At 42.6% G+C, this 22,939-nt stretch overlaps 1 protein-coding gene across 1 annotated transcript in view; it reads left to right on the forward strand.

Annotated features, from left to right (window-relative positions):
• RIOK1 (RIO kinase 1) overlaps nucleotides 1–22,939 on the forward strand; it is a 56,636-nt gene continuing 33,697 nt past the window's right edge. Inside the window, exons 1-8 of the mRNA XM_082259206.1 lie at nucleotides 1–88; nucleotides 1,996–2,173; nucleotides 4,681–4,753; nucleotides 8,365–8,434; nucleotides 13,433–13,475; nucleotides 15,943–16,035; nucleotides 17,234–17,346; nucleotides 20,517–20,597. Coding sequence (XP_082115332.1) covers nucleotides 33–88; nucleotides 1,996–2,173; nucleotides 4,681–4,753; nucleotides 8,365–8,434; nucleotides 13,433–13,475; nucleotides 15,943–16,035; nucleotides 17,234–17,346; nucleotides 20,517–20,597 — 707 coding nt within the window. The 5' untranslated portion in view covers nucleotides 1–32. The remainder of the gene's footprint in view (nucleotides 89–1,995; nucleotides 2,174–4,680; nucleotides 4,754–8,364; nucleotides 8,435–13,432; nucleotides 13,476–15,942; nucleotides 16,036–17,233; nucleotides 17,347–20,516; nucleotides 20,598–22,939) is intronic.

The following is a 22,939-nucleotide window of genomic DNA, read 5'->3' on the forward strand; positions in this document are numbered from 1 at the left end:
CAGGGGGGAAGTGTTGTCACTTTGGCAGCCACATGCTCACACATGCGAGTACCAAGATGGCGGCGGATGCGGAACAGCTGGAGGATAGGTGAGCAGTTAGAAGTAGAATCAATTATAAGGAGCACGAGGTGTCTGCATACACTTTTGATGACTAGTACCCCTAATACACGAAGTACTAGCACTGTCACCCGATCATTATACAATTGTATGGCTTCTGTATTCATGCTCTGAATAGGGCTAGATGTCTGTACTGGGTAATATCCTACTCTGCTAACGCTGGTTGCTCTCTATACAGATTGTGGGGAATACAGGAACGCCTTTCCATATTAAGTGATGTACATGTTCTGACATACTGCTCATTAGTTATAGAAATAGCCATACATGGTTAGACTTGACTTGTTTTATATCCAGAACGTTTTTTGATTGAGTGATGAAAGGGTAAAGTGTATCTGACCCCAGGGATAAAATTAAATCTAATATATTAGAACCCGCCAGTCCGTAACGCGTTAGTATTCTGCGTCAGTTAACCACTTCCGCTCCGGAAGGTTCACCCCCCTTTTCATGACAGGCCATTTTTTGCGATTCAGCACTGACAATTGCGCGGCCGTACCACACTGTTCCCAAATAAAATTTATGTCTAACCCCCCCCCACACACACACACACATAGAGCTTTATTTTAGTGGTATTTGATCACCTCTAGAAACAAAGGATGACTGACAATTTTGGGAAGAAAAAAAAAATATATATATATTCTTTCTGCTATAAAACACATCCAATAAAAAAATGTAAGATATCACATTTCTTCATCATCAATCTAGGCCAATATGCGTTTTGCTATGTTAAATAAATCCCAATAAGCATATATTGATTGGTTTGTGCAAACGTTATAGCATCTATAAACTATGGGATATTTGTGATTTATTTACGTGTAATGATTGGCAATCAGGGACTTATAAGGGGACTGTGATATTGCAGTCGACAAATTGGACACCTGACACCTTTTTTTTGGGGATCAGTGACAATATTACAGTAGTCAGTGCTAAAAAAAATATGCACTGTCACTGTACTAATGACACTGGCAGGGAAGGGGTTAACATCAGTTGTGATCAAAGGGCTAAATGTGTGCCTAGAGAGTGCTTACTAACTGTGGGGAGGTGCTTTTACTACTTGAAGACATGGATCGGTGTTCCTGCTTCACAGAAACAAAGAATCCATGTCTTCTGTACTGACAGAATGACAACCTGCCTTGTTTACATAAGCAGACTTTCCTTCTGTCAGAGTACCGAATGATTGGCGGGTCCCGGCAGACACGACGTCTGTGTAAAATCCCAGTGGGAGCGAGCCGCTGGTGGCGGGTGCTCACGACCAAAACCTGGAAGTGCAGAATCGCGTGTATGTGTGTGTGTGTGTGTGTGTATGTGTATATATATATATATATATATATATATATATATATATATAATATATGATTCTGCATAGAGCGGCTGCCCTGTAGCAGTAAATCTGCTATGGGGCGGTCGTTCAGTGTTAAAAAAAATAAATAAAACCCATTTTATTCTGCATACCTGTGACCCATATTCCGCCGACAGGATCCATCCAGATGTCTGGACCAGCAGCTGACATTGCCTCTCAGCAAGCTACTGAGAGCCTGAGCCACCCTTTCCCGTCCCTTCCACAGCCAGGCGCTCCAATGAGCACTGGAGGGGCAGAGCAGAGAGCCGTTGACTGAGCCGCTTACTGTCTGAGAACGGAACGATTAGCTGTCTTTGATCAATCAGTTCTTGGTCTTAGAGGCGGCGGGGGACAGATGCCGCATTGAATCGATGCCGCATGTTTTTTTAATTCCTAAATTTCTCTTTTAAAATCCTCCTATAAATGACCTGTTTAGTTTATATCTGAATTTTTTCTAATATGTATTATTTCAAATCCAGTATTTATAAATAGTCCTTACATTCATTTTGATAACCGTGCTGTATGTTATTCTTTTGTAATAGTAATGTTGGGTATGAGAAGTTTCTAGAGCAGAAAGCACAACTTGCTTCCCTGGAGAATTCTGGTGATGCATACGAAGAGGAAGTAGAAGATGATGACGACGATGATGATGGATGGTACTGGGAAGATGAGAGAACAAATCTTGCTAAGCGCTTATGTGGAAGAGGATCTAACCCTCAGGTATTGCTTTGTTTTTTTTTTTCCAAGTACTATTCATAAACTTCGCTTGTGGTGCGATTGCTGCCATATGTTTATACTTAGGTTAGAGCAGTGTTCTTCAACTTTTTTTCAGCCAAGGTTCCCTTAAAATTGTGCACAATCCCAGGGCACACCAGAGGGTATGTCCGGGCATGTGCGCTTTTTTTGCACATTCCAGCACGGTGCATTTTTTAATTATATATGCAAAAAGGATCCAGTGTGATTTTATAATCGCACAGCACCAAAACGCATGGTAGTACTGCAGTACTATGCTCCTTCCATTTTTTTATTTTTGTTTAAATCAGATTTTTATTTTTATTGTAAACTTGTACAAGAAACAAAAATAAAAGTAAAACAAACACAATTGGGGTTATCCGGTGTTCTGTCAGAAAACCCTACCCCATCAGATTTCCCTACCTACGTTCTTTCTGGTGCAAGTACGTCATGCACCAGCTGTAGCCGCATCACACGTCCTACTGCGCATGCGCAGAATAGGTAGTGAATTTTGATAACATCGTAAGGGGTGAGGCAAAAGTCCTACTGCGCATGAGCGGGCGCATGCGCACCAACGGATCGGGCAGCGGCATCTCTTATAACAAACATACATCCGATCTCGATGGCACACACTGCGCCGAGCCGACAATAGGACAATCCTATTCCTTACCCACACACGCACGCCCGTCTCATTGTCGGGTCGGCGCAGTGTGGGGCATGGAGATCGGATTGTCGGGTTGGTGCAGTGTCGGCTCGGCGCAGTGTCGGGTCAGCACAGTGTGGGCCATGGAGATCGGATGGATGTTTGTTATAAGAGATCCCGCTGCCCGAACCGTTGTTGCGCATGCGCCGGCGCATGCACACTAGGACTTTTATTTGACCCCTTACGATGCAATCAAAATTCCCTACCTATTCTGCGCATGCCCAATAGGACGTGTGACACGGCTACAAGCTGCTGCATGATGAATCCACAGCTGATCTCAACCGGAAATGACGTAGGTAGGGAAATCTGATAGGACACCGGCATATACAGCACATCTTTGGTAGGACATAAACTTATCCGTATGAGTTGCCATCTGGTTTTACTGTAATAATATACGTGTTCCATATAGTCAAGTAATACAAGGAAAGCAAAATCACTTATGTTAAGACACTATCAATATGTCTTCCCAATTATATTTCTGAACCTAGTTTCACTGCGGCAGGCAGCCTCTCCTGCGCGGACCGACATAGGACTACGTTGGTCGCACGCCTGGTGCTAGGGGCAAGTGTGCGCTCCCGCCCCCACTAGGCAGTGGGGATGCCGATGCACGGGGGTGCCGCCGTCCACCCGCGATCGCTCCCTGCTGAGAGAGGACCGTCAGCTGTTGTAAAGACAGCCGATCGTTCTTCTCTCTGAAATGATCACAGAGCGCCTGTGATCCTTCTATATAGGATCACAGGTCTCTATGGTCATTTCACAAGCCCCAACCCCCACAGTTAGTAAAGACACCCCTAGGCTTACATTTAACCCTTTGATCACCCACTAGGTTAACCCCTTCCCTGCCAGTGTCACTATTACAATGATAGTGCATATTTTTAGCACTGATTACTGTGGTAATGTCACCGGTCCCCCCCAAAAGTGTCAAAAATGTCAGTTAGGAGTCCGATCTGTCTGCCGCAGTCCCGCTAAAAATCACTGATCGCCGCCATTACTAATAAAGAAAAAAAATCTAATAACAGTTTTTTATTGGGAATATTCTATAGCAGAAAGTAAAAAATATTATTTTTTTTTTTTTTTTCTTTCAGATTTGTCGCTTTTTTTGTTGTCACCAGGGGTGACATTATTACAGTAATCATTGCTAAAAATATGCACTGTTACTGTACTAATGACACTGGCAGGGAAGGGGTTAACAGTAAGGGTGATCAAAGGGTTGAATGTGTGTTGGAATGGGCTTGCTGAATGACCTCCGTTCTGTCTCCATGGGGAGCAAACACAAGTGCCCGGCGGACATCGCTATGCTAAGGCTACGGCCGAAACGCGTTAGCATTTTACCATGTTGTACACTGCTGTCATGCTGGAATAAATTGCATCAAAAGGAAGTATTCGTGTGTGGCTTTTCTTATTACTTGGAAGCACTTGGTTTTAAAAATGTTGGGAGGCTGTCTGGTTATCAGGGGGTTCTTTGCGGAACCACCAGACCAAAGAAGGAAGTGAGAACTGGCTATAAATTTCCTCCTTTTTGTTTAAGCCCTTTGTTTACTATGACTTACCCTTTAAGTCATTTTCCTAGACATGACATACAGGACACTTCCTTCTCAGTTAATTGACAATTGCACACTTATCTTGTAGGTAAATTACACTTCTTTAATTAAATTTTATTTAGACCAGGAATTTAAATCCAGTTACAAAAAAACATTAAAAAAAACGGCAGGATTACAATCCCCTAAAACACTGATTCTTTGCTACTAATTTGTATGTTTTTTACCAGTAAATTTTTATTTTTTTATTTTAGGCCAACAGGCAAGATAAGGCGTATACAGTGACGGATAAGGTTTTACAGAAGTATGAAAATAAAATTAATCTATGTAAGTATGTGATTTATCATAAAAAATAAAAGGAACTAATGCAGAACACTCAGTTTAAGTATTTAAAGCTGAACTTTGGGCAGATATATAAAAAACACAAATTATTGCAGCTCTGTAATAATTAATATACTACTAAATGTATATATTTTTTTTAATGCACGCAATGTAAGTACCTTAATTTGACTTAATAACCTCTTGCACTCCACTCTACAGCAGAGCTTAAAGAGTGGCGAGGGAGAATCAGCACAAACAGACTATCCAGTTACAGGGTAGGGGTGGGGGAGGAGATTTGAATGTAAAACTGTACCAGAGAAAGATCAGGCTCCCTGTCATTCCAGGCAGAACTGTGGACTGGATGGATTTTTTTTATGTATATAGCTGTTTGCCTGGAGCTCAAGTTAAAGAGGAACTTCACCCTACCTAACCCCTAAAAGAAATCAAAATCCCTAATACTTGTCCCTGTCAAAAAAAAAAACAAAAAAAAAAACATACCTACTATACCATGGAGTTCACATATGTCTTGCTTGAAAGAATAGTTCTCCCATAGTCACTCCTCTCCAGCGCTGCCATCTTTATTCGAGGTCCGCTCATGCGCAGACATGGTGAATGTCTTTTCCTTGTCTTTATGCACATTGAGATCTTCCATTCCTCTGGCCTGTCCAAGTATGCGTAAGGCCAGGCCATGTTAGTACCTAAGTTATGATGTGTATAACTGCAGTTGATGTGAACGGAATGAGAGTGATGGATGGAAATAGCCAAACCTGCTACTCAGGCCATGTTAATTCCCAAGTTATAATGTGTATAACTGCATGTGATGTGAACAGGTTGGAGGTGATGGGTGGAAGTAACAGTGTACCCACCTTATTATATAGGGCAATCTATCTAGATGAAGGATATAAAAGTGAGGCTATCAGCCCAATGTTCATAATCTAACAATATTTCATATGCATACGCATAGGTATGATCTCATAGCTGCAACCCATAACAAAGGTGGAGTTACGCTGTAGCGCAATAACAAAAATGTTAGAGAGCAAGCAATTAAGGTGAAACTCACATCAGAAGTTACTTTAAAGACTAAACTCACCTTAAAGATAAATTCATATATTTTTTTCAGGAAAAATGTGCATTTATTTTTTTCAACAGAAGCCCACAAAGCCTTGCACAAGGGATCAGTGGATCGTGGGTGCAATGCCAGAGTCCTGCTGGATTTATTCTCCAGTTCTCTGTCTGTACGAAAGTATAGACTTTTTCAGTTGGAGAGCAATCGACTACAAGTGCAGTGATTACCACACTAGTTGTTTTGCTTTGCTTTATATATGTGCATAAACGCTTTTTTACAAACCCTGCCACCGGGTCAAACTGCATCCCTTCCCAGAATGTTAGGAAGCATGTGCACTGATTACATCACATGTACTAGATCAGTGTTTCTCAACCTTTGTCCAGCCGGGGCACCCTTGAAAACTATTTTCAGTTTTGAAGCACCTCTGTCCAAGGTTCGGTTCACGTTACTGTATGTCGCAGAACGTGCAAAATGGCACTCATTCCTGACACACCGACAAATGCTCTGCTCTTTAAGGGTACCATTAACTCTTAATGGTACCCCACACATTGACAAACAAGGGGTGCTTTTGGTGCAGAGCAATTTTAAAAAAAGGGTCAGAGACGACTTTCCCTGTATTGCTGTGCATAGGGAAGCCAATTGAAATGAATGAATGGGAAGAAAGCTGCGCACAAAAAATGAAAAGCTAAAGAAAGGCTGCTCGTACAAGGTATATCAGACCAAGAATAATTGAAGGAGAAGTACAGCGCCACTAAATGGGATAACTAACTAAACAAACTTGCAGAGGTATAACAGAGTCCATGAGTCCATATAGAGAAAGGTTTCAGATGCGGAAAATATGGCCGTAAATTCAGCACCAGTCTTGCAAAGGAAGTATCCAGCAGAGATCACACAAAACAATAAGGATGTACCCTTACTGGAAAGTTGGACCCCCTGTTACGGAAGGTCAAACAGGCGTGCGATAACAGTCACCAGAGACAAACGATGCGTCCAATTCTCCTCCAGTCATCCGCAGGACATCCGGGTAGGACCATGGATCCAGTAGACCTCAATAGACCCCAGGTATGCATAAGGGATAACCTGGTGACCCTGATGATGACAGTGGCCGGGGTGTCTCCTGCCTGGGATGGGACTTTCCCGCAGTGATAGGACGGCCGGTGTATTCTGCGGACAGGGGACCGAGAACTTGGGACAGACAGGCTCACACAGGACTCAGCACAGTATGACGTCACAGACACCACACTGCTGCCGCCTGGATGCCCCGCCGCTAGAGCGACCCCTGGCGGCCACACTCATTGTACGCAGAGGCCGGGGGGTCCAACTTTCCGGTAAGGGTACATCCTTATTGTTTTGTGTGATCTCTGCCGGATACTTCCTTTGCAAGACTGGTGCTGGATTTACGGCCATATTTTCCGCATCTGAAACCTTTCTCTATATGGACTCATGGACTCTGTTATACCTCTGCAAGTTTGTTTAGTTAGTTATCCCATTTAGTGGCGCTGTACTTCTCCTTCAATTGAAATGAATACGCTGCCCTACACCCAGCATGCAGCCACACAGATGTGAACCAAGGGCTTGTTCACATGTCAGGTTAGAGGGGGTGGTAAAACCACATGGTTGAGCTGTTTTTACCCCCCCCCCCCCCCAACTTCTCCCCCTTTAGATGCAGAGGCAGCAGCAGGGGGTGTACACATACTGTGGTTTCAGCTGGAGGTATACCCAGGGTGAATGGGACTGCACTACAACTACCCCGCAATGGTGTGCATTGCATGATTGCATGTCGTGATGCTGCACTTACAGGCTTAAAACAGGTGGTGAGGAGGCAACATTTTGTCCCTTTACTGCCTGCCAAATGCCTCTGAAAAGTGATCTGAGCATGGATTGCTTTTCAGAGAAAGAACAGTCCTTGCTGCTATCACAAACAAGCCATAAAAAAGCAGTTCTGATAGTACAGGAATAGGGGGGTCAGGATTAAAAGTAACATACATTTCAATTTTGAGGCTGACAGAGCTCCCTCACAGTGCCGATGTACAGTTCAGCAGGGGATCAGGAGATCTGGCTCATCTGACAGCCTTACTCTCCCATGATCACGTGGCACACAAGTGTGCTGCAGCACACTGGTTGAGAGAGGCTCACAGTGGACAGTGCAGGCTCTTGCCACTGTCAAATACTTCCTTGGGGGAGCTGGAAACTGTCGTTTTGCCCTAGGCTTCAGGACACAAGTAGTGTAAGGGGAGTCTTCAGTAGTGCCATCCAGGAGCATGCACACAAAAGGTGGCCCAATGGAATCTGTAAGGGAATTATGCCACCTGAAAATGGGTATCTTAGAAGAGAGCAGTTTGATAAAGGGAAAGCAAAACAACTACAGACTTGAAAGCGTTTAAAGGTTTATTAACACTTTAAATATTGTTAAAGCGCCTAGAAGTCTTTTGTAAATGAGAATCTTGCTGTTTTGTAACTGGATACATTACTGCATATTTTTAATGCTGAAATTAGGAAAGTATACCAAAATGTGTTTTAGTGAAATAATTAATATTTTTATGGTTTTTAGGTAAACTTAATCTGTCTGATTCAGTTATGAATAAAGTCACAGAAAAATCCAGACAAAAGGAATCAGACATGTGAGTAAAGCAGAGTTTAATGGGTTTTGTTTATTTGAACTGATATGACTCTTGGATTTTATTAGATGTACCGGAGCAAACATGGCATTTGTGACGTCAGTGCAGCTACACAAGAGCCCTCAAGGTTTTGGAGGGGGAGGGGGCAATTTATACTGGATGTGGTTTGAATAGGACTCCTTCCTGTTGACACACAGACCTAGACCCTGCCTACCTCTAGGGCAGGTAAGAAGTCAGGGCATTTTCCATAATGCCTGAGTCCATGCTTCTAGTTTGCAATATGTGGGTGGTGCCCAAAGAACACTTCTTCCCTGCCTGACCAGCACTAAGTTAGGCAGAGTGCTTCAGCATTGTCCTATTAACATATTTTGGACTGAAAACTAAGAGAATGTTTGCTGTCTGCCCCAGAATAAACCTTGAGAAAACTTGGGGAGTATTGTAAAGGTTGCTTGTCTCCATATGCCTGTAGAACCAACAAGGGGCCCTTTAGTGACTCTTTCCACCACTGTGGATGTAAAAATTATTACTATTTTTTTAAAAGAATCATTTGGTTGGTTTTTGATTATAGATTGGTACCCACATTTTACTGATCTAGTTTTTAAAAGGCAGCTATTAGAACAGGAATACAGACGCTGCCCATGATGACTGTACCCCTTTAAAAATGAAACTGCAGGACTTTCACCCTTGCTTCATTGCGTATTGCTTTTCTGCACGGGAGTCGGATTATAAAGCAAGCCATTTCAAGCCATGATAACAATGCTTTTAGGTACTTTCAGCTTTAAATGGATTGTGCGTGGGATGTGTTTATGCAGTTAGGATTAACACATTCCACGCATTGCAAACCATGTAACTAGGGCTGAAACAACTAATCAACATAATCCATTATAAAAATAGTTGTCAACTATTTTCATAATCGATTAGTTGGTCAGCCGATTAGTTGGCCTGCATTCAGAATGCATTATTTGTTTACATGGTAGGAAATACAGTGCAGCACACATACAGCTCAATACACTGTTCATACAGGTGCATCTCACCTGGACCAACACCAGCAGATGACATGGCTCCCCAATTCATCACTGACTGGAAACTTCACACTGGGCCTCTCCACTCTTACTTCAGACTCTGGGACCTTGATTTCCAAATGAAATACAAATATTACTTTCATCCAAAAATCCAAAAAGAAAACTTTGGACCACTGAGCAACAGTCCAGTCCTTTGTCCTTTTTTTTTTTCTCCTTAGCCCAGGTAAGACACTTCTGACATTGTCTCTGGTTCATGAGTGGTTTGACGCAAGGAATGTGACTGTTGTAGCCCATGTCCTGGGTACGTCTGTTTGTGGTAGCTCTTGAAGCGCTGACAGCAGCCACTCCTTAGCAGTGTTAATTTTGGCAGCAAATTTCAATTTAGTTTTAGTCTTAGTCTTAGGACTAAAATGGCATTTTAGTTTTAGTCCCATTTTAGTCTTCTGCAAGTGTTTTAGTTTTAGTCGTATTTAGTCGACTAAAACTCCAGTATATTTTAGTCGACTAAAACGCCCTACATTTTAGTCGACTAAAACTCATTTTAGTCATCTATAATCAAATGGGTGTAGTTCAATTGCAATTTGTAATGCATTATTTAAGCATTTCTCTACAATTTCCAAACTCATTATATACTACTGCTGGTCCTGGAGTGAAAAATCTAATATGTTATTATTTATGCTTTGAGCATGCACCAGTGTTAATTTTTGGCAGCAAATTTCGATTTTAGTTTTAGTTATAGTCTTTTGACTAAAATGCCATTTTAGTTTTAGTCGTGTTTTAGTCTTAAGACTAAAATGCCATTTTAGTTTTAGTCGTATTTTAGTCACCTGAATTGTGTTAGTCGACGAAAACGTTTTAGTCGACGAAATTAACACTGCTCCTTAGTCCACTCCTTGTGAATCTCTCCCAAACTTTTGAATGGCCTTTGCTTCACAATCCTCTCAAAGCTGCGATTATCCCTGTTGCTTGTGCACTTTTTTTCTACCACACTTTTTCCTTCCATTAATATGCTTGGATACAGCATTCTGTGAACAGCCGGCTTCTTTAGCAATGACCTTTTGTGACTTAAGCCCTGTACACACGCACCGATTGTCGGCCAAACGATCGGCCGTCTTTTGTCCAGTGTTGTTGTGTTGGTTGAAATGTGCTCTAGACTGCACACAAATTTTGTCGGCCAACAACGACCAACTGCAGAAGTGATGTCATGTTCTGGTCTACTTTTCATGTGTTTTTTCTTCTCTGAGCATGCCCAGTCTTGCTCATCTGATGTTTGTCGGCTGAAATCTGTACTGACTGACGAACAATCGGCCGTTCTGTTGTTGGCCAACAAAAATTTTATAGCATGCAGACCAGATTTTGTTCGGCCGAAAAGTCGCAGTCGGTTGTCGGAAGCATCATACTAACAAGCCGACAATCGGCGGATCGGACGTTGGCCGAACATTTACGGCCGACAATCGGTACGTGTGTACGGGCCTTTACCCTCCTTGTGGAGGGTGTCAATGACTGTCTTCTGGACAACTGTCAAGTCAGCAGTCTTCCCCATGATTGTGTAACCTGAACCCAGACTACTGAGACCATTTAAAGGCTCAGGAAACCTTTACAGATGTTTTGAATTAATTAGCTGATTAGAGTGTGACATAAATTGTGTAGTATGGGGTGCGCTAAACAACAATAAATGTGAATATAATTAACATATATCAATCTATACAAAAATGTGCAAATCAATAGGTGCATTAACATAAAAGTTCATAAATGTCCATAAATAGTTGATGCAGGTGAGTAGAAAGTTGTATCCAAATAATACGTGTATCCACCACCAAGTGAAATTCGTCCTTACCAAACGGAAATAAATAAGGTGCAATTATATGTTCATGTGCTGAAAAATCCAATCGCCAAACACCACGTGCAAATCACCAAGAATTAGCCTCTTACCAGATGGTAATAGGTATACACTTATTCAGTGAAACCACAGCCTCGCTTCCTCTCTATAATCTTGAAGTTGGATGCAGCAGCCACACTGACATTCCTCCTCCACTAGATGGCACCAGTATCGCTTGTATCAGCAAGAAACACCGCTTGCTCCTTCCTTACAAACCCACAGATCTGAGCCGTAAACTGAGCCTTCTGCTGCTCCACCGCCAGCATCCTCTGCAGCTCCGCCTTATCCGAGGCACTGCCACCCAGACCGGACAGGTCAATATCAGAATCAAAATGAGCATCTGCGGGGCATCCTCAAATGGAAGGTGGAGGAGCGCAAGGTCTCTAACATCCACCAGCTCTGTGATGTCGTCATGGGAGGAGTGGAAGAGGACTCCAGTGGCAACCTGTGAAACTCCATGGCAGTGCTGGAAAATAATGGTGGCCATACAAAATACTGACGCTTTGGGCCCAATTTGGACATTTTGACTGAGGGGTGTACTCCCTTTTGTTGCCAGAGGTTTAGACATTAATGGCTGTGTGTTGAATTATTTTGAGGGGACAGCAAATTTACACTGTTATACAAGCTGGTGACTCACTACTTTGTACACTTTGTACATTGTAGCAAAGTGTAATATCTTCAGTGTTGTCACATGAAAAGATATAATAAAATATTTACAAAAATAAGGAGTGTACTCACTTTTGTGAGATACTGTATATACTTTATTGCCAAAAGTATTGGGACACCTGCCAATACACGCACATGAACTTTAATGGCATCTCAGTTTTAGTGCGTAGGGTTCAACATTGAGTTGGCCCACCCTTTCCAGCTATAACGGCTTCAACTCTTCTGGGAAGGCTGTCCACAAGGTTTAGGAGTGTGTCTATGGGAATGTTTGACCATTACTCCAGAAGCACATTTGTGAGGTCAGGCAGTGATGTGGGTGAGAAGGCCTGGCTCGCAGTCTCCAACTAAATCGTCCCAAAAGTGTTGAGGTGAGGACTCTGTGCAGGCCAGTCAAGTTCCTCCACCCCAAACTCGCTCTGCCATATCTTTATGGACCTTGCTTTGTGCACTGGTTTACATCATTTGGTGGAGAGGGGATTATGGCGTGGGGTTGTTTTTCAGGGGTTGTGCTTGGCCTCTTAGTTCCAGTGAAGGGAACTCCTTAAGGTGTCAGAATACCAAGACATTTAATGCTTTCAACTTTGTGGATCAGTTTGGGGATAGCCCCTACCTGTTCCAAAATGACTGCGCACCAGTGCACAAAGCAAGGTCCATAAAGACATGGATGAGTGAGTTTGTGGTGGAGGAACTTGGCCTGTACAGTCCTGACTTCATCCTGAAAGAAGACTTTTGGGATGAATTCGAGCAGAGACTGCAAGCCAGGCCTTCTGGTCCAGTATCATTGCCTGACCTCACAAATGCGCTTCTGGAAAAATGGTCAAACATTACCATAGACACACTCTAAGGACTAAGACTGGGATGCGTGTTAAGGCAGGTGTCCCAATACTTTTGACAATATATAATGTATCTCTTCTGTTATTTTCAAAGTGGATTCGATATTTTTCCCAATCATGTAGCTAGTTATTTATATTTACTACTTCGTGTAGATATTCAATACTTTTTTTTTTTTTTTTTTTAAACCTAAATTAACTTAAACTAAATTGTATACTAGTTTTTCTTTTGAGGTTTTTATCCAAATAATTCGAAACTATAATCGGTTAAGGAGTTGATTATGAAAGTAATCATTCATTGCAGCCCCACTTGTAACTCAAATCTTTAAAATAATACTTCACCAAAATGTATCCGCATCAAAACTGAAATGTCCCAAGACAATAACTTTTAGTGAATCGCTTCAACCAAGGATTGCCTAACCTAGTTAAGTGTCTTTCTAGCAAAAGGACAATGACAGCCCCCTAAACCTACAGTCGCAGATTCCACATCTCTGTCCCGACAGGTTCTCTTTAAATCACTTGCAAGCAAAACAACAAAGTATAGAATTATAGAAATATGCAGGTGGCATATTTTTTACACAAACAATATTTTCTTTTTTAACAGGTATCGAGTTAAAGATAAATCTGACAGAGCTACAGTTGAACAGGTATTCAATTTTCTTTTTGATTTTGCCATAGAACTATATTGTTCCACAAAAACGGTTGTTTTTGAAGCTGTATTCTTGGTACTGGCGGTAGATGCAGCATCATGAGGATTTAATATGGCTGAATTGTTGGTTTCAGGGGTTTAGTTTAACTTTTTTAAGAATATCGGGATGTAAGAGTAGTATTAGGAGTTAAAAAACGGAACTTCAGATTTACATTAAGGCAACCCATACATTAGCTATTTCAAACCCGCTGGTTTGAAATGTACCCGATTACCCCATCCACACACTCTATGTAAATTGGGGAATCTTCCCCGCTGAGTTGTATTTTGACAGTGGAGAGACTTCCTTGCCAACAAAATACACTGATCAGTTCTACTGGCTACTGCCAGTGGCACTGATCAAGCAGGAAGAGTCAGAGGATGGTTGTAAAGGAGACAATCAGTAGATCGACTTCTCTTACAACCGACCTGCCCATACGTGCTTTGAAATTCGGCTGGTCCCTGCTGAACAGGCTGAATTTTGACCTATGTTTAGCCGGCATAAGTTTTGCACAGTTGTACAGACTCCTTTGCTGAAGGTACATACTTTTAATTTCACTGTGCAATGAATTTATTACAATGTGCATTAAAAGCTTTAACCACTTGATGACTGCCCACCGCAGATTTACTGCGACAGGCAGCCGCTCCTGGGCAAAGCGACGTAGCTCTACTTCGCTCGCTCTCAGGAGGCTAGGGGGTGAGCGCACGCTCCTGATCGTCGGACGGGAAGCCAGTGCGTGTCAGGCGGCTCAGATTGCCGCCTGACACCGGCGATCTCCCCCCGCTGACAAAGGACGGACGGCTGATCCGTCCTTCTCCCTGAGATGATCAGAGACTATGTAATCCTGCTATATAGGATTGCATGTCTCTATGGTCATCTCACAAGCCACGCCTCCCCACAGTTAGAATCACTCCCCTAGGGTCACATTTGACCCTTTGATCACCAACACTGTTAACCCCTTCCCTGCCAATGGCATTATTACAGTAACCGTGCATATTTTTAGCGCTGATTATTGTAGTAATGTCACTGGTACCCCCAAAAGTGTCAATGTCAGGGGTTCGATCTGTCCGCTGCAGTGTCACAGTCTCGCTAAAAATTGCAGATCGCCGCCATTACTAGTAAAAAAAAAAAAGCAATAAAAATGACATAAATCTTTCCTGTAGTTAGACGCAATAATGCTTGCGCAAACCAATCAAAATACGCTTATTGTGATTTTTACCAAAAATATGTAGCCGAAAACAAATTGGCCTAAAATGTTAAAAAATTTGATTTTCGCATTTTTTTTTTTTTGGGAATGTTATATAGCAGAATGTGAATCGCAAAATAGGGCCTGGTCATTAAGCAGGAAAATCTTCCGGTCTTAAAGTGGTTAACAAAACAAACAGAGCCTGTCTCATTTCCCGATTAATGTCTAGCCTCACCAGCCCAACTGTTCTTGGCCCCCCTTTTTATTGGTTGAATATCTGTTCTTTCAGTCATGACGGCTGAGCATTACATGTGGGTGTTTCTTTACGCAGTCTGCATGAAAATATAGCCTGCCTATGAGCACCTACTTCTCCAGACTGAAATCCTCTCATAAAGGTATTTTGAAATTTGCATTACTTCTTTCAAGAGCCAGCTCACTGCTGGCATTAGGGCCGAGGACTCTTGAGATGAATACTGAGGCAGCATGCTGTGACGTTTTCAGGAAATCTCTGCACAGCATCCTGCCGGCCCCTCCCACAAGCCATGATCTGCTTGCATTGCAGAGACCCATTGATAACTTCACTCAGTCTAAAATAAGTTTTTACTAGAAAAATGTTATGTTGATAAAAAGGGAATGAGGAACCAGGGTAAGAAAAAATATGGGCAGATTAAACAAAGTGGTTGTAAATCTTGAATATTTTTGTTTTCTTAACAACAGTAATGGCATACTTACCTGCTCCGTGCAATGGTTTTGCACAGTGCATCCCGGATCCTTCTCTTCCCAGGTGCCCCGCTTGCACTTCTGGCTCTTCTCCCTTTACTGCCCCCCCGCCACGAGAACCCCCATAGGAAGCCGCTTCCCATGACACACAGCCTGGCCCGTCCCCACGCCCCCGCTTTCTGCTCGCAGGGTTTGATTGACAGCAGCAGGAGCCAATGGTTCCACCTGCTCTCAGCCAAGCCTGTGAGAGCCGGGGGGGGGGGGGGGGGGGAATCGAAGAGCTGTTGCATATGTGCACAGTGCTAGATCGGGTTCAGGTGAGTATTTAGGCGGGCTGGCGGGCAAACCACTATTAAAGGTTTTTTTTTTTTTTTTTTTTACCTTAATGCAGAGAATGCATTAAGGTAAAAAAAAACTCACTTTATAACCACTTTAGGCTTTACTGGCTTATTGGTTTGGATATGTTAAAAGAAACATCTGGTCATTACTTACTGTTACATGTTAATCTGATCTGCTTATAAGGTGCTAGACCCGAGGACACGGATGATTCTGTTTAAGATGCTTACAAGAGGGGTAATATCTGAAATAAATGGCTGCATCAGCACAGGTAAAGAAGTAAGTATACAACAAAGTGCTTTATGAACCCTTGTATAAGTGTACAGACACTGAGCTAATGCCAAAAATGTTTATGACAGTTGTATAAAACCTGGCGCTGAGCTGCAACTCAACCATGTGATCTAGACATAATACATACAAAAATAAACAAAATCAGAGCTGCGAATATATCCTTTATAATATTATCAAATATAAACCAGTGACAGAAATAAAGTCCACGTGAAATTAGGCGAAAAAAATCTTCTAGAAGTTCATTCCAAGTAATCCAACGCCAAACGACAAACTTCTGTAGTGTGAACCTTCCACCTCTGATATATAGAGCGCTTACCAGATAATATGAGCCTTCTATCTCTAGAAAGACAATGATCAGAATCGTCAAAGGTCACATTGGCAATGATCAGAGTCACCAAAGGGGTCCTTCAGATGTTCATATTGATCGGCTCCTATAGGGAATACACCACTGGGTCTCTTCCCTATAAAGCTCCACATGAGCCGTGGACAGGAGTATAGAAGGACAAAAGGCTCCAATAGTATAAAATGTACACAAACTCTACACAAGAAATTATTGAGCCACGATTTCATAAAGGGCAGTGCTACGTGTTGATGTCTTCCCTGCTGATGCCGGAAGTGCGGGTTTAAGCCGAATGCCAGCGAGCTATTGTACATTTCTGGTGTTTTTTCTGCTTGCGTATGTAAGTGTAATTTTATTCTTTAAATAAAATTAACCCAAAGATTTTATACTATTGGAGCCTTTTGTCCTGTGACATTCACAGAAAATTTGATAATTTTAGGGTTTAGAAATTGGTTTGATGAATAAATATTTGCTGAAATTCTGTAGGGTTAAAATTATAATAACTACATGTTGTCAAAATGTTGTGATGAGTGGTTCCCAGTATGAAAGATTAGACATTCCCAAACAATTGGCATCTTTCTTTCCTAAGGTCAACTAACAAAACAGTTCCAGACTGAATTGGCTAGATTATTTAAAGAAAAATGTCCTTTCAAAAGGTTGATTACTTTGATGTATAATTTTAAAATGTAAAATATCAATGGATATTGCAGTTATCTTTTGGCTTTAATTGTTGTATACTGTATACTGGTATTTGAGGGTGTGATACACAAATCCTGTCCTTTTTCTTTTAATATGTGTTGTTTTTACTATACATTGGCATAATTATTAAGGAATCTCTCTCTTTAGGCTAATGTCTACCATGCAAGTACTACAGATGGACAAAACCGAGCAATAAAGATTTATAAAACCTCCATCCTAATGTTTAAAGACCGTGATAAATATGTGAGTGGGGAATTCAGGTGAGAACTTTAAATTGCATGTGAGGATGTTACCATTTTCCTGCATTATTAATCCTAATATGTTGTTTAAGCAGAGCCAGATTTAAGGCTAGGTCACTTAGGCCATGGCCTAGGGTGCCACCACTACTAGGGATGACCCTTGGCAACCTAAGATATTTTATCCTGCACCCCTATCTGCCACTGTTAGTCATTTACATGCTCATATAGAGCCTATAGAAAAAAGTAGTTGATTGCCACCGTCAAAGGCAATATTAGTGGGCCACCGGTGCTAATCATTTTCCCAAGTAGAGATCTATTGGCATTTCCGAGAAAGCACCCCCACCCACCCCGGTGGGTAGGGTGTGCTTCCTGGGCAGAAACTGATCTCAGACCCAGAGTATGTGCCTTTTGCAAGCTGGCTTGCTTAGCTCCTTTACACTGGGCAGAGCTGAGCTTGCCTGAGGTGTGTAATATAAAATTGATACCTAGTTCACTGAGCATAGCTGTAATGCTCTGTTATGTATTTGATGATTGGTAGTTTGTTTAAAGTGATTAAAGCGGAGTTCCGGCCACAAAAACATTTTTTACATAAAAATACCCCCCTAATCCTAAGCTATCGCCAATTACACTAACACTAACCCCACATTACATTACAGTAATGGAATAAAGATACATTTTTACCTTTAAAATTGATTGCAGATAGCGGCCATCTCCAGTGTGGGCATCTGAAGCCGCTGTGTCCCTCTTCCTGGTTCCTGGCTACCCAGAATGCCGATTGCAATCTTGTGCATGTGCTGTAGATTGCGATCAGCAATCAGAGTAGCGGTTGGCCATTCCCATTGTATTCTGGGATTGATGACGCTCCTCTCCCAGGATGCAATGCAAAGGTGAAAGTGACGTCGGGGGCCGCGGCCGCATAAATGGGAAGAGGAAGGAAGGTAAGTTAATTTTCATTCAAAACCAGTTAAGCGATACAAAAAAAAAATATTATCCAATTCTTTTTCAGGTTTTTTTACTCTAAATGATGCTTCAAAGTTCATTTTTAGAGTGGAACTGCACTTTAAGTCTCACTTTCTTTTTCCTTTTTTTTTTTTTTTTAAATGACAAGCATGTAATACTTACCTGCTCTATGCAGTTGGTTTTGCACAGAGTGTCCTGGATCCTCCTCTTCTCGGGTCCCTCTTCTGTGCTCCTGGCCCCCCCTTCCTCCTGTTGGCTTGCTGTGGGGGCACCCGAGCCGAGTCACAGCTCCCTGTATCCATTCAGACACAGAGCCGTGACCCGGCCCTGCCCCTCTCTATCCTGATTGTCTGACTGACTTTGACAGCAGCGGGAGCCAATCGAGCCCTGTTGCAGTCTCCGCCAATGAGGAGAGGAGTCCCGAGCAGCTGAAAAACTCTTGCAACATTGTTGGATAGAGATGGGCTCCGGTAAGTATGAAACATAAAAAATACACCGATCAGCCATAACCTTATGACCATTGGCCCGTGAAGTGAATAGCATTTATCATCAATGACATCTGAAAGTGGGTGGGATATATTAGGCAACAAGTAAACCTGTTTTCCCTGAAGTTGATGTGTTGAAAGCATATTAAATGGGCAAGCGTAAGGATTTCAGTGACTTTGACAAGGATCAAATTGTAATGGCTAGATGAGTCAGTCACTCCAAAACAGCAGCTCTAATGAGATGCTCCTGGTCTGCAGTAGTCAAGACCTACCAGTCCCAAGAAAGGAAACTGGCAAACTGCCGACAGGGTCAAGAGCAGCCAAAGGCTCAATGCTACAAGTGGGGAGAGGTAGATTACCTGTGTAGTCTGATTCAATCGAAGAGCTACTGTAGCTCAGTTTGCTGAAAAAGTTAATGCTGGTTCTGATAGATGTTGGAACATACAGCGCAATGCAGTTTGTTGCCTATGGGGCTGTGTAGCTGCAGACTGGTCAGGGTTGCCCTTTCTGACCTGACCTGTTTTCACAGTGAAAAGTGTCTACTATGGGCATGTGAGCATCACAACTGGACCATGGAACAATGGAAGAAGGTGGCCTAGTCTTACAAATTTCAGAATGGTTTGAGGAACACAAGTTTAGGGTGTTGACCTGGCCTCAATTTCTCAAAATCTCATTTAAATCAATCATCTGTGGGATACGCTGGAAAAACATGGAGATCCTACTTTGCAACTCACCGGACTTAAAGGATCTGCTAATGATGCTTTAGTGCTAGATACCACAACATACCTTCAGAGGTTTAGTGGCGTCCATGGCTTGACGAGTTCTATTGGTTAGTCATAATGTTCTGGCTAATCATTATACACTGATCTGCCATAACAATATGACCACCCATCATAACATTGACTATCCACCTAATATTGAGTAGGTCCCTCTCTTTCTGCCAAAACAGCCCTGAGCCTTCGAGGCATGGACTCCACTAGACATCTGAAGGTATGCTGTGGTATCTGGAACCAAGCCATCAGTAGCAGATCACTGCTTCCACCAGCTTGACTTATTATAGTGCATCCTGGTGCCATCTCTTCCCCAGGTAAGTGATGCACACGCACCTGGCCATCCACAAGATGTAAAAAAAATGGGATTCATCAGACTGGGCCTCCTTCTTCACCATTGTAGGTCTTTTTGGCTGTAGACACAGGTGTTAGCATGGGCTCCCTGACCGGTCTGCACCTATGCAGCCCCATATACAAACTGTGATGTACTGTGTTCTGACTCCTTTCTGTTGGAACCACCATTATCTTTTTCAGCAATTTTAGCTATGATAGCTCTTCTATTGGATCAGCCTTCGCCCCTATATGCATCAATGAGCCTTGGCTTGCCATGACCCTGTTGCCAGTTTTCCTTTCTTAAACCACTTTTGCTAGGTCTTTACCGTTTCAGACCAGGAGCATCCTACAAGAACTGCGGTTTTGGAGTTACTCTGACCTAATCATCTAGCTTTTACAATTGGGCCCTTTTCAAAGTAACTCAACTGCTTACACTTGCCGATTTATTTCTACAACTTCAATGTTGTTTACTTGACCTGTCAGTGGTCAAAAAGTATTTTGGCTGATTTAGAGTACAGTTTCAGGAGAATTTGTGCAAATGACAAGCCAGTTTGGATAAGGTTTTCAAATGTCAGTCAACTTGCTTATGTTTTCCCTCCTCTTTGCTTGAAGATATTATTTTTTATTTTTATTTATTTTTTAGATTTCGACACGGCTATTGCAAAGGGAACCCGCGAAAAATGGTTAAGACCTGGGCAGAGAAAGAAATGAGAAATTTAATAAGGTAAATTTATTCTGGGCTGTGATCGCTTTATTACATTCATAAGGTGGGTATTTTGTATACTATGCTGTACCTGTTTATGCCATGTATGTAGGGTGCGGGGCATGGGCCAAAAGGATGGATGGGGCAGATTGTGTAGTTGAAGTCCTTGGTGTGGAAACCAGAAGCATAGATAGATGGATGGATGGATGGAGATAAAAAAACTGAATACCTGTCTTATGGAAAACTTTTTTTTTTTTTTTTTTTTTGTGTAATATCAGGGCCTACTATTTTGGTTTTGCAGCTTAACCTCTTGGCAACCTGCTCACTGTAGATGTATTGCGAGCGGGCAGCACAGCCAGCCACCATGTTGTACCTGTATAAAAATGCTCACAAGGCCTGCCCAAAGAAAGTGTGAACAACCCAAGCACTTCAGGACAACCCAACTGCTAATCCATAGTGCTGCTAGTTGAAATATAATATGTATGAGAACGGAAAACAAAGAATATGTAAAAACGTATAAATGTAACCAGTAGCGCAAGGATGGTGGTAACCTCACACCATCAATAGAGTAAACGGAACGTATGTGCAAACTATCCTACTACTCAACAATCTCACATAAAATCACATTGATAAACCATAATCAATGAGAGTCCGTCAAGGCATCAGAATGTCCATCCATAAATAGATGCACCCAAGAATGTGAACTTGATGGGATGTTAACTTGATAAGTGGATGTAATACGAGTCACCTCTTAACACCACCACCGTGCAAGCAAGGGGGAGTAGATCACACTCACCAACACTAATGGCTCAGCCACTCTCGTGGTCAAGCAAACGCACTAGATGTTAGCAATATCTACCATAGACAATCCCGACTGCTCACAGGGATGAGGGGGACCAATATACTCCGGATCCTGCAGACACCAGGCTGTTTACATGTGAATTGACAGCAACAGAGCAAGCAAGAGCGCTCCTCCCCCGTTGCCACAGTCCCAACACACTTGGGACTCTTGGGACTGGCGAGGGGGAGGAGAGCGCTCTTGCTTGCTCTGTTGCTGTCAATTCACATGTAAACAGCCTGGTGTCTGCGTACTCAGGATCCTGAGTATATTGGTTCCCCTCATCCCTGTGAGCAGTCGGGATTGTCTATGGTGGATATTGCTAACATCTAGTGGGTTTGCTTGACCACGAGAGTGGCTGAGCCATTAGTGTTGGTGAGTGTGATCTACTCGCCCTCGCTTGCACGGTGGTGGTGTTAAGAGGTGACTCGTATTACATCCACTTATCAAGTTTACATCCCATCAAGTTCACATTCTTGGATGCATCTATTTATGGATGGATATTCTGATGCCTTGACGGACTCTCATTGATTATTGTTTATCAATGTGATTTTATGTGAGATTGAGTAGAAGGATTGTTTGCACATACGCTCTGTTTACTCTATTGATGGTGTGAGGTTACCACCATCCTTGCGCTACTGGTTACATTTATATGTTTTTACATATTGTTTGTTTTCCGTTCTCATACCATGTTGTACCTGACGGTGTACTTCATGGTTTGGCATCATGCATGTGCAGGCACCCCCTGCTGACTTGTGCTGTGATTGGACAGATTTTAGCCAATGATTTAAAGAGGTTGTAAACTCAGTTAATTTTTTTTTTTTTTTTTTTTACAAGCTGAAAGAGAAACACATAATGAGCTAGTATGCATCGCATACTAGCTCATTATGAAATACTTACCTTAGAAGGAGCCCCCGCCGTGCCGTCTGCTCACCTCTGACGGGCGACTGGACATGTCCAGTCGCCCGTCTTCCGGGATCGCGGCATCCGGCCATCTGATTGGCCGGAGCCGCGGTGACGTCACTCCCGCGCACGCGCGCGGGAGCCGACAGTCACGGCACGGGTCTCTGAAGAAACGGCACCAGCGGCCGTTCCAACAGAGCGCATGCGCCAGTACAGGTACATGTTTAGGAGATATTTACAGTACCTATAGGTAAGCCTTATCATAGGCTTACCTATAGGTAAAAGTTTCAGAGGAGGGTTTACTTCCTCTTTAAGGCTGAAACTTGACACCAATCACAGCACAGTGTTCTGTGTTCACAAACATACAGAACTCTGTGCACAGACAGCGATCTGTCACTTTACACTTGCTAAGTGCACAATTAAGCCCTTGATTGCCCCTTGATGTTAACCCCTTCCCAATAAATGCCATTAGAACAGGGTACAGTATTATCACTAATCATTTCATTTGTGTCACTAGTGACGTCGCTGTCAGCATCTCTCCAAGCTAGTGTCTGTTAGCGCTAGATTGCCTGCCACTGTTACACTAGAAGTCGCTAATCATTGCCATTTCCAGTATGGTGTC

Source organism: Pelophylax lessonae (genome assembly GCF_965119305.1).
Source record: "Pelophylax lessonae genome assembly, chromosome: 5".
NCBI lineage: Eukaryota > Metazoa > Chordata > Amphibia > Anura > Ranidae > Pelophylax > Pelophylax lessonae.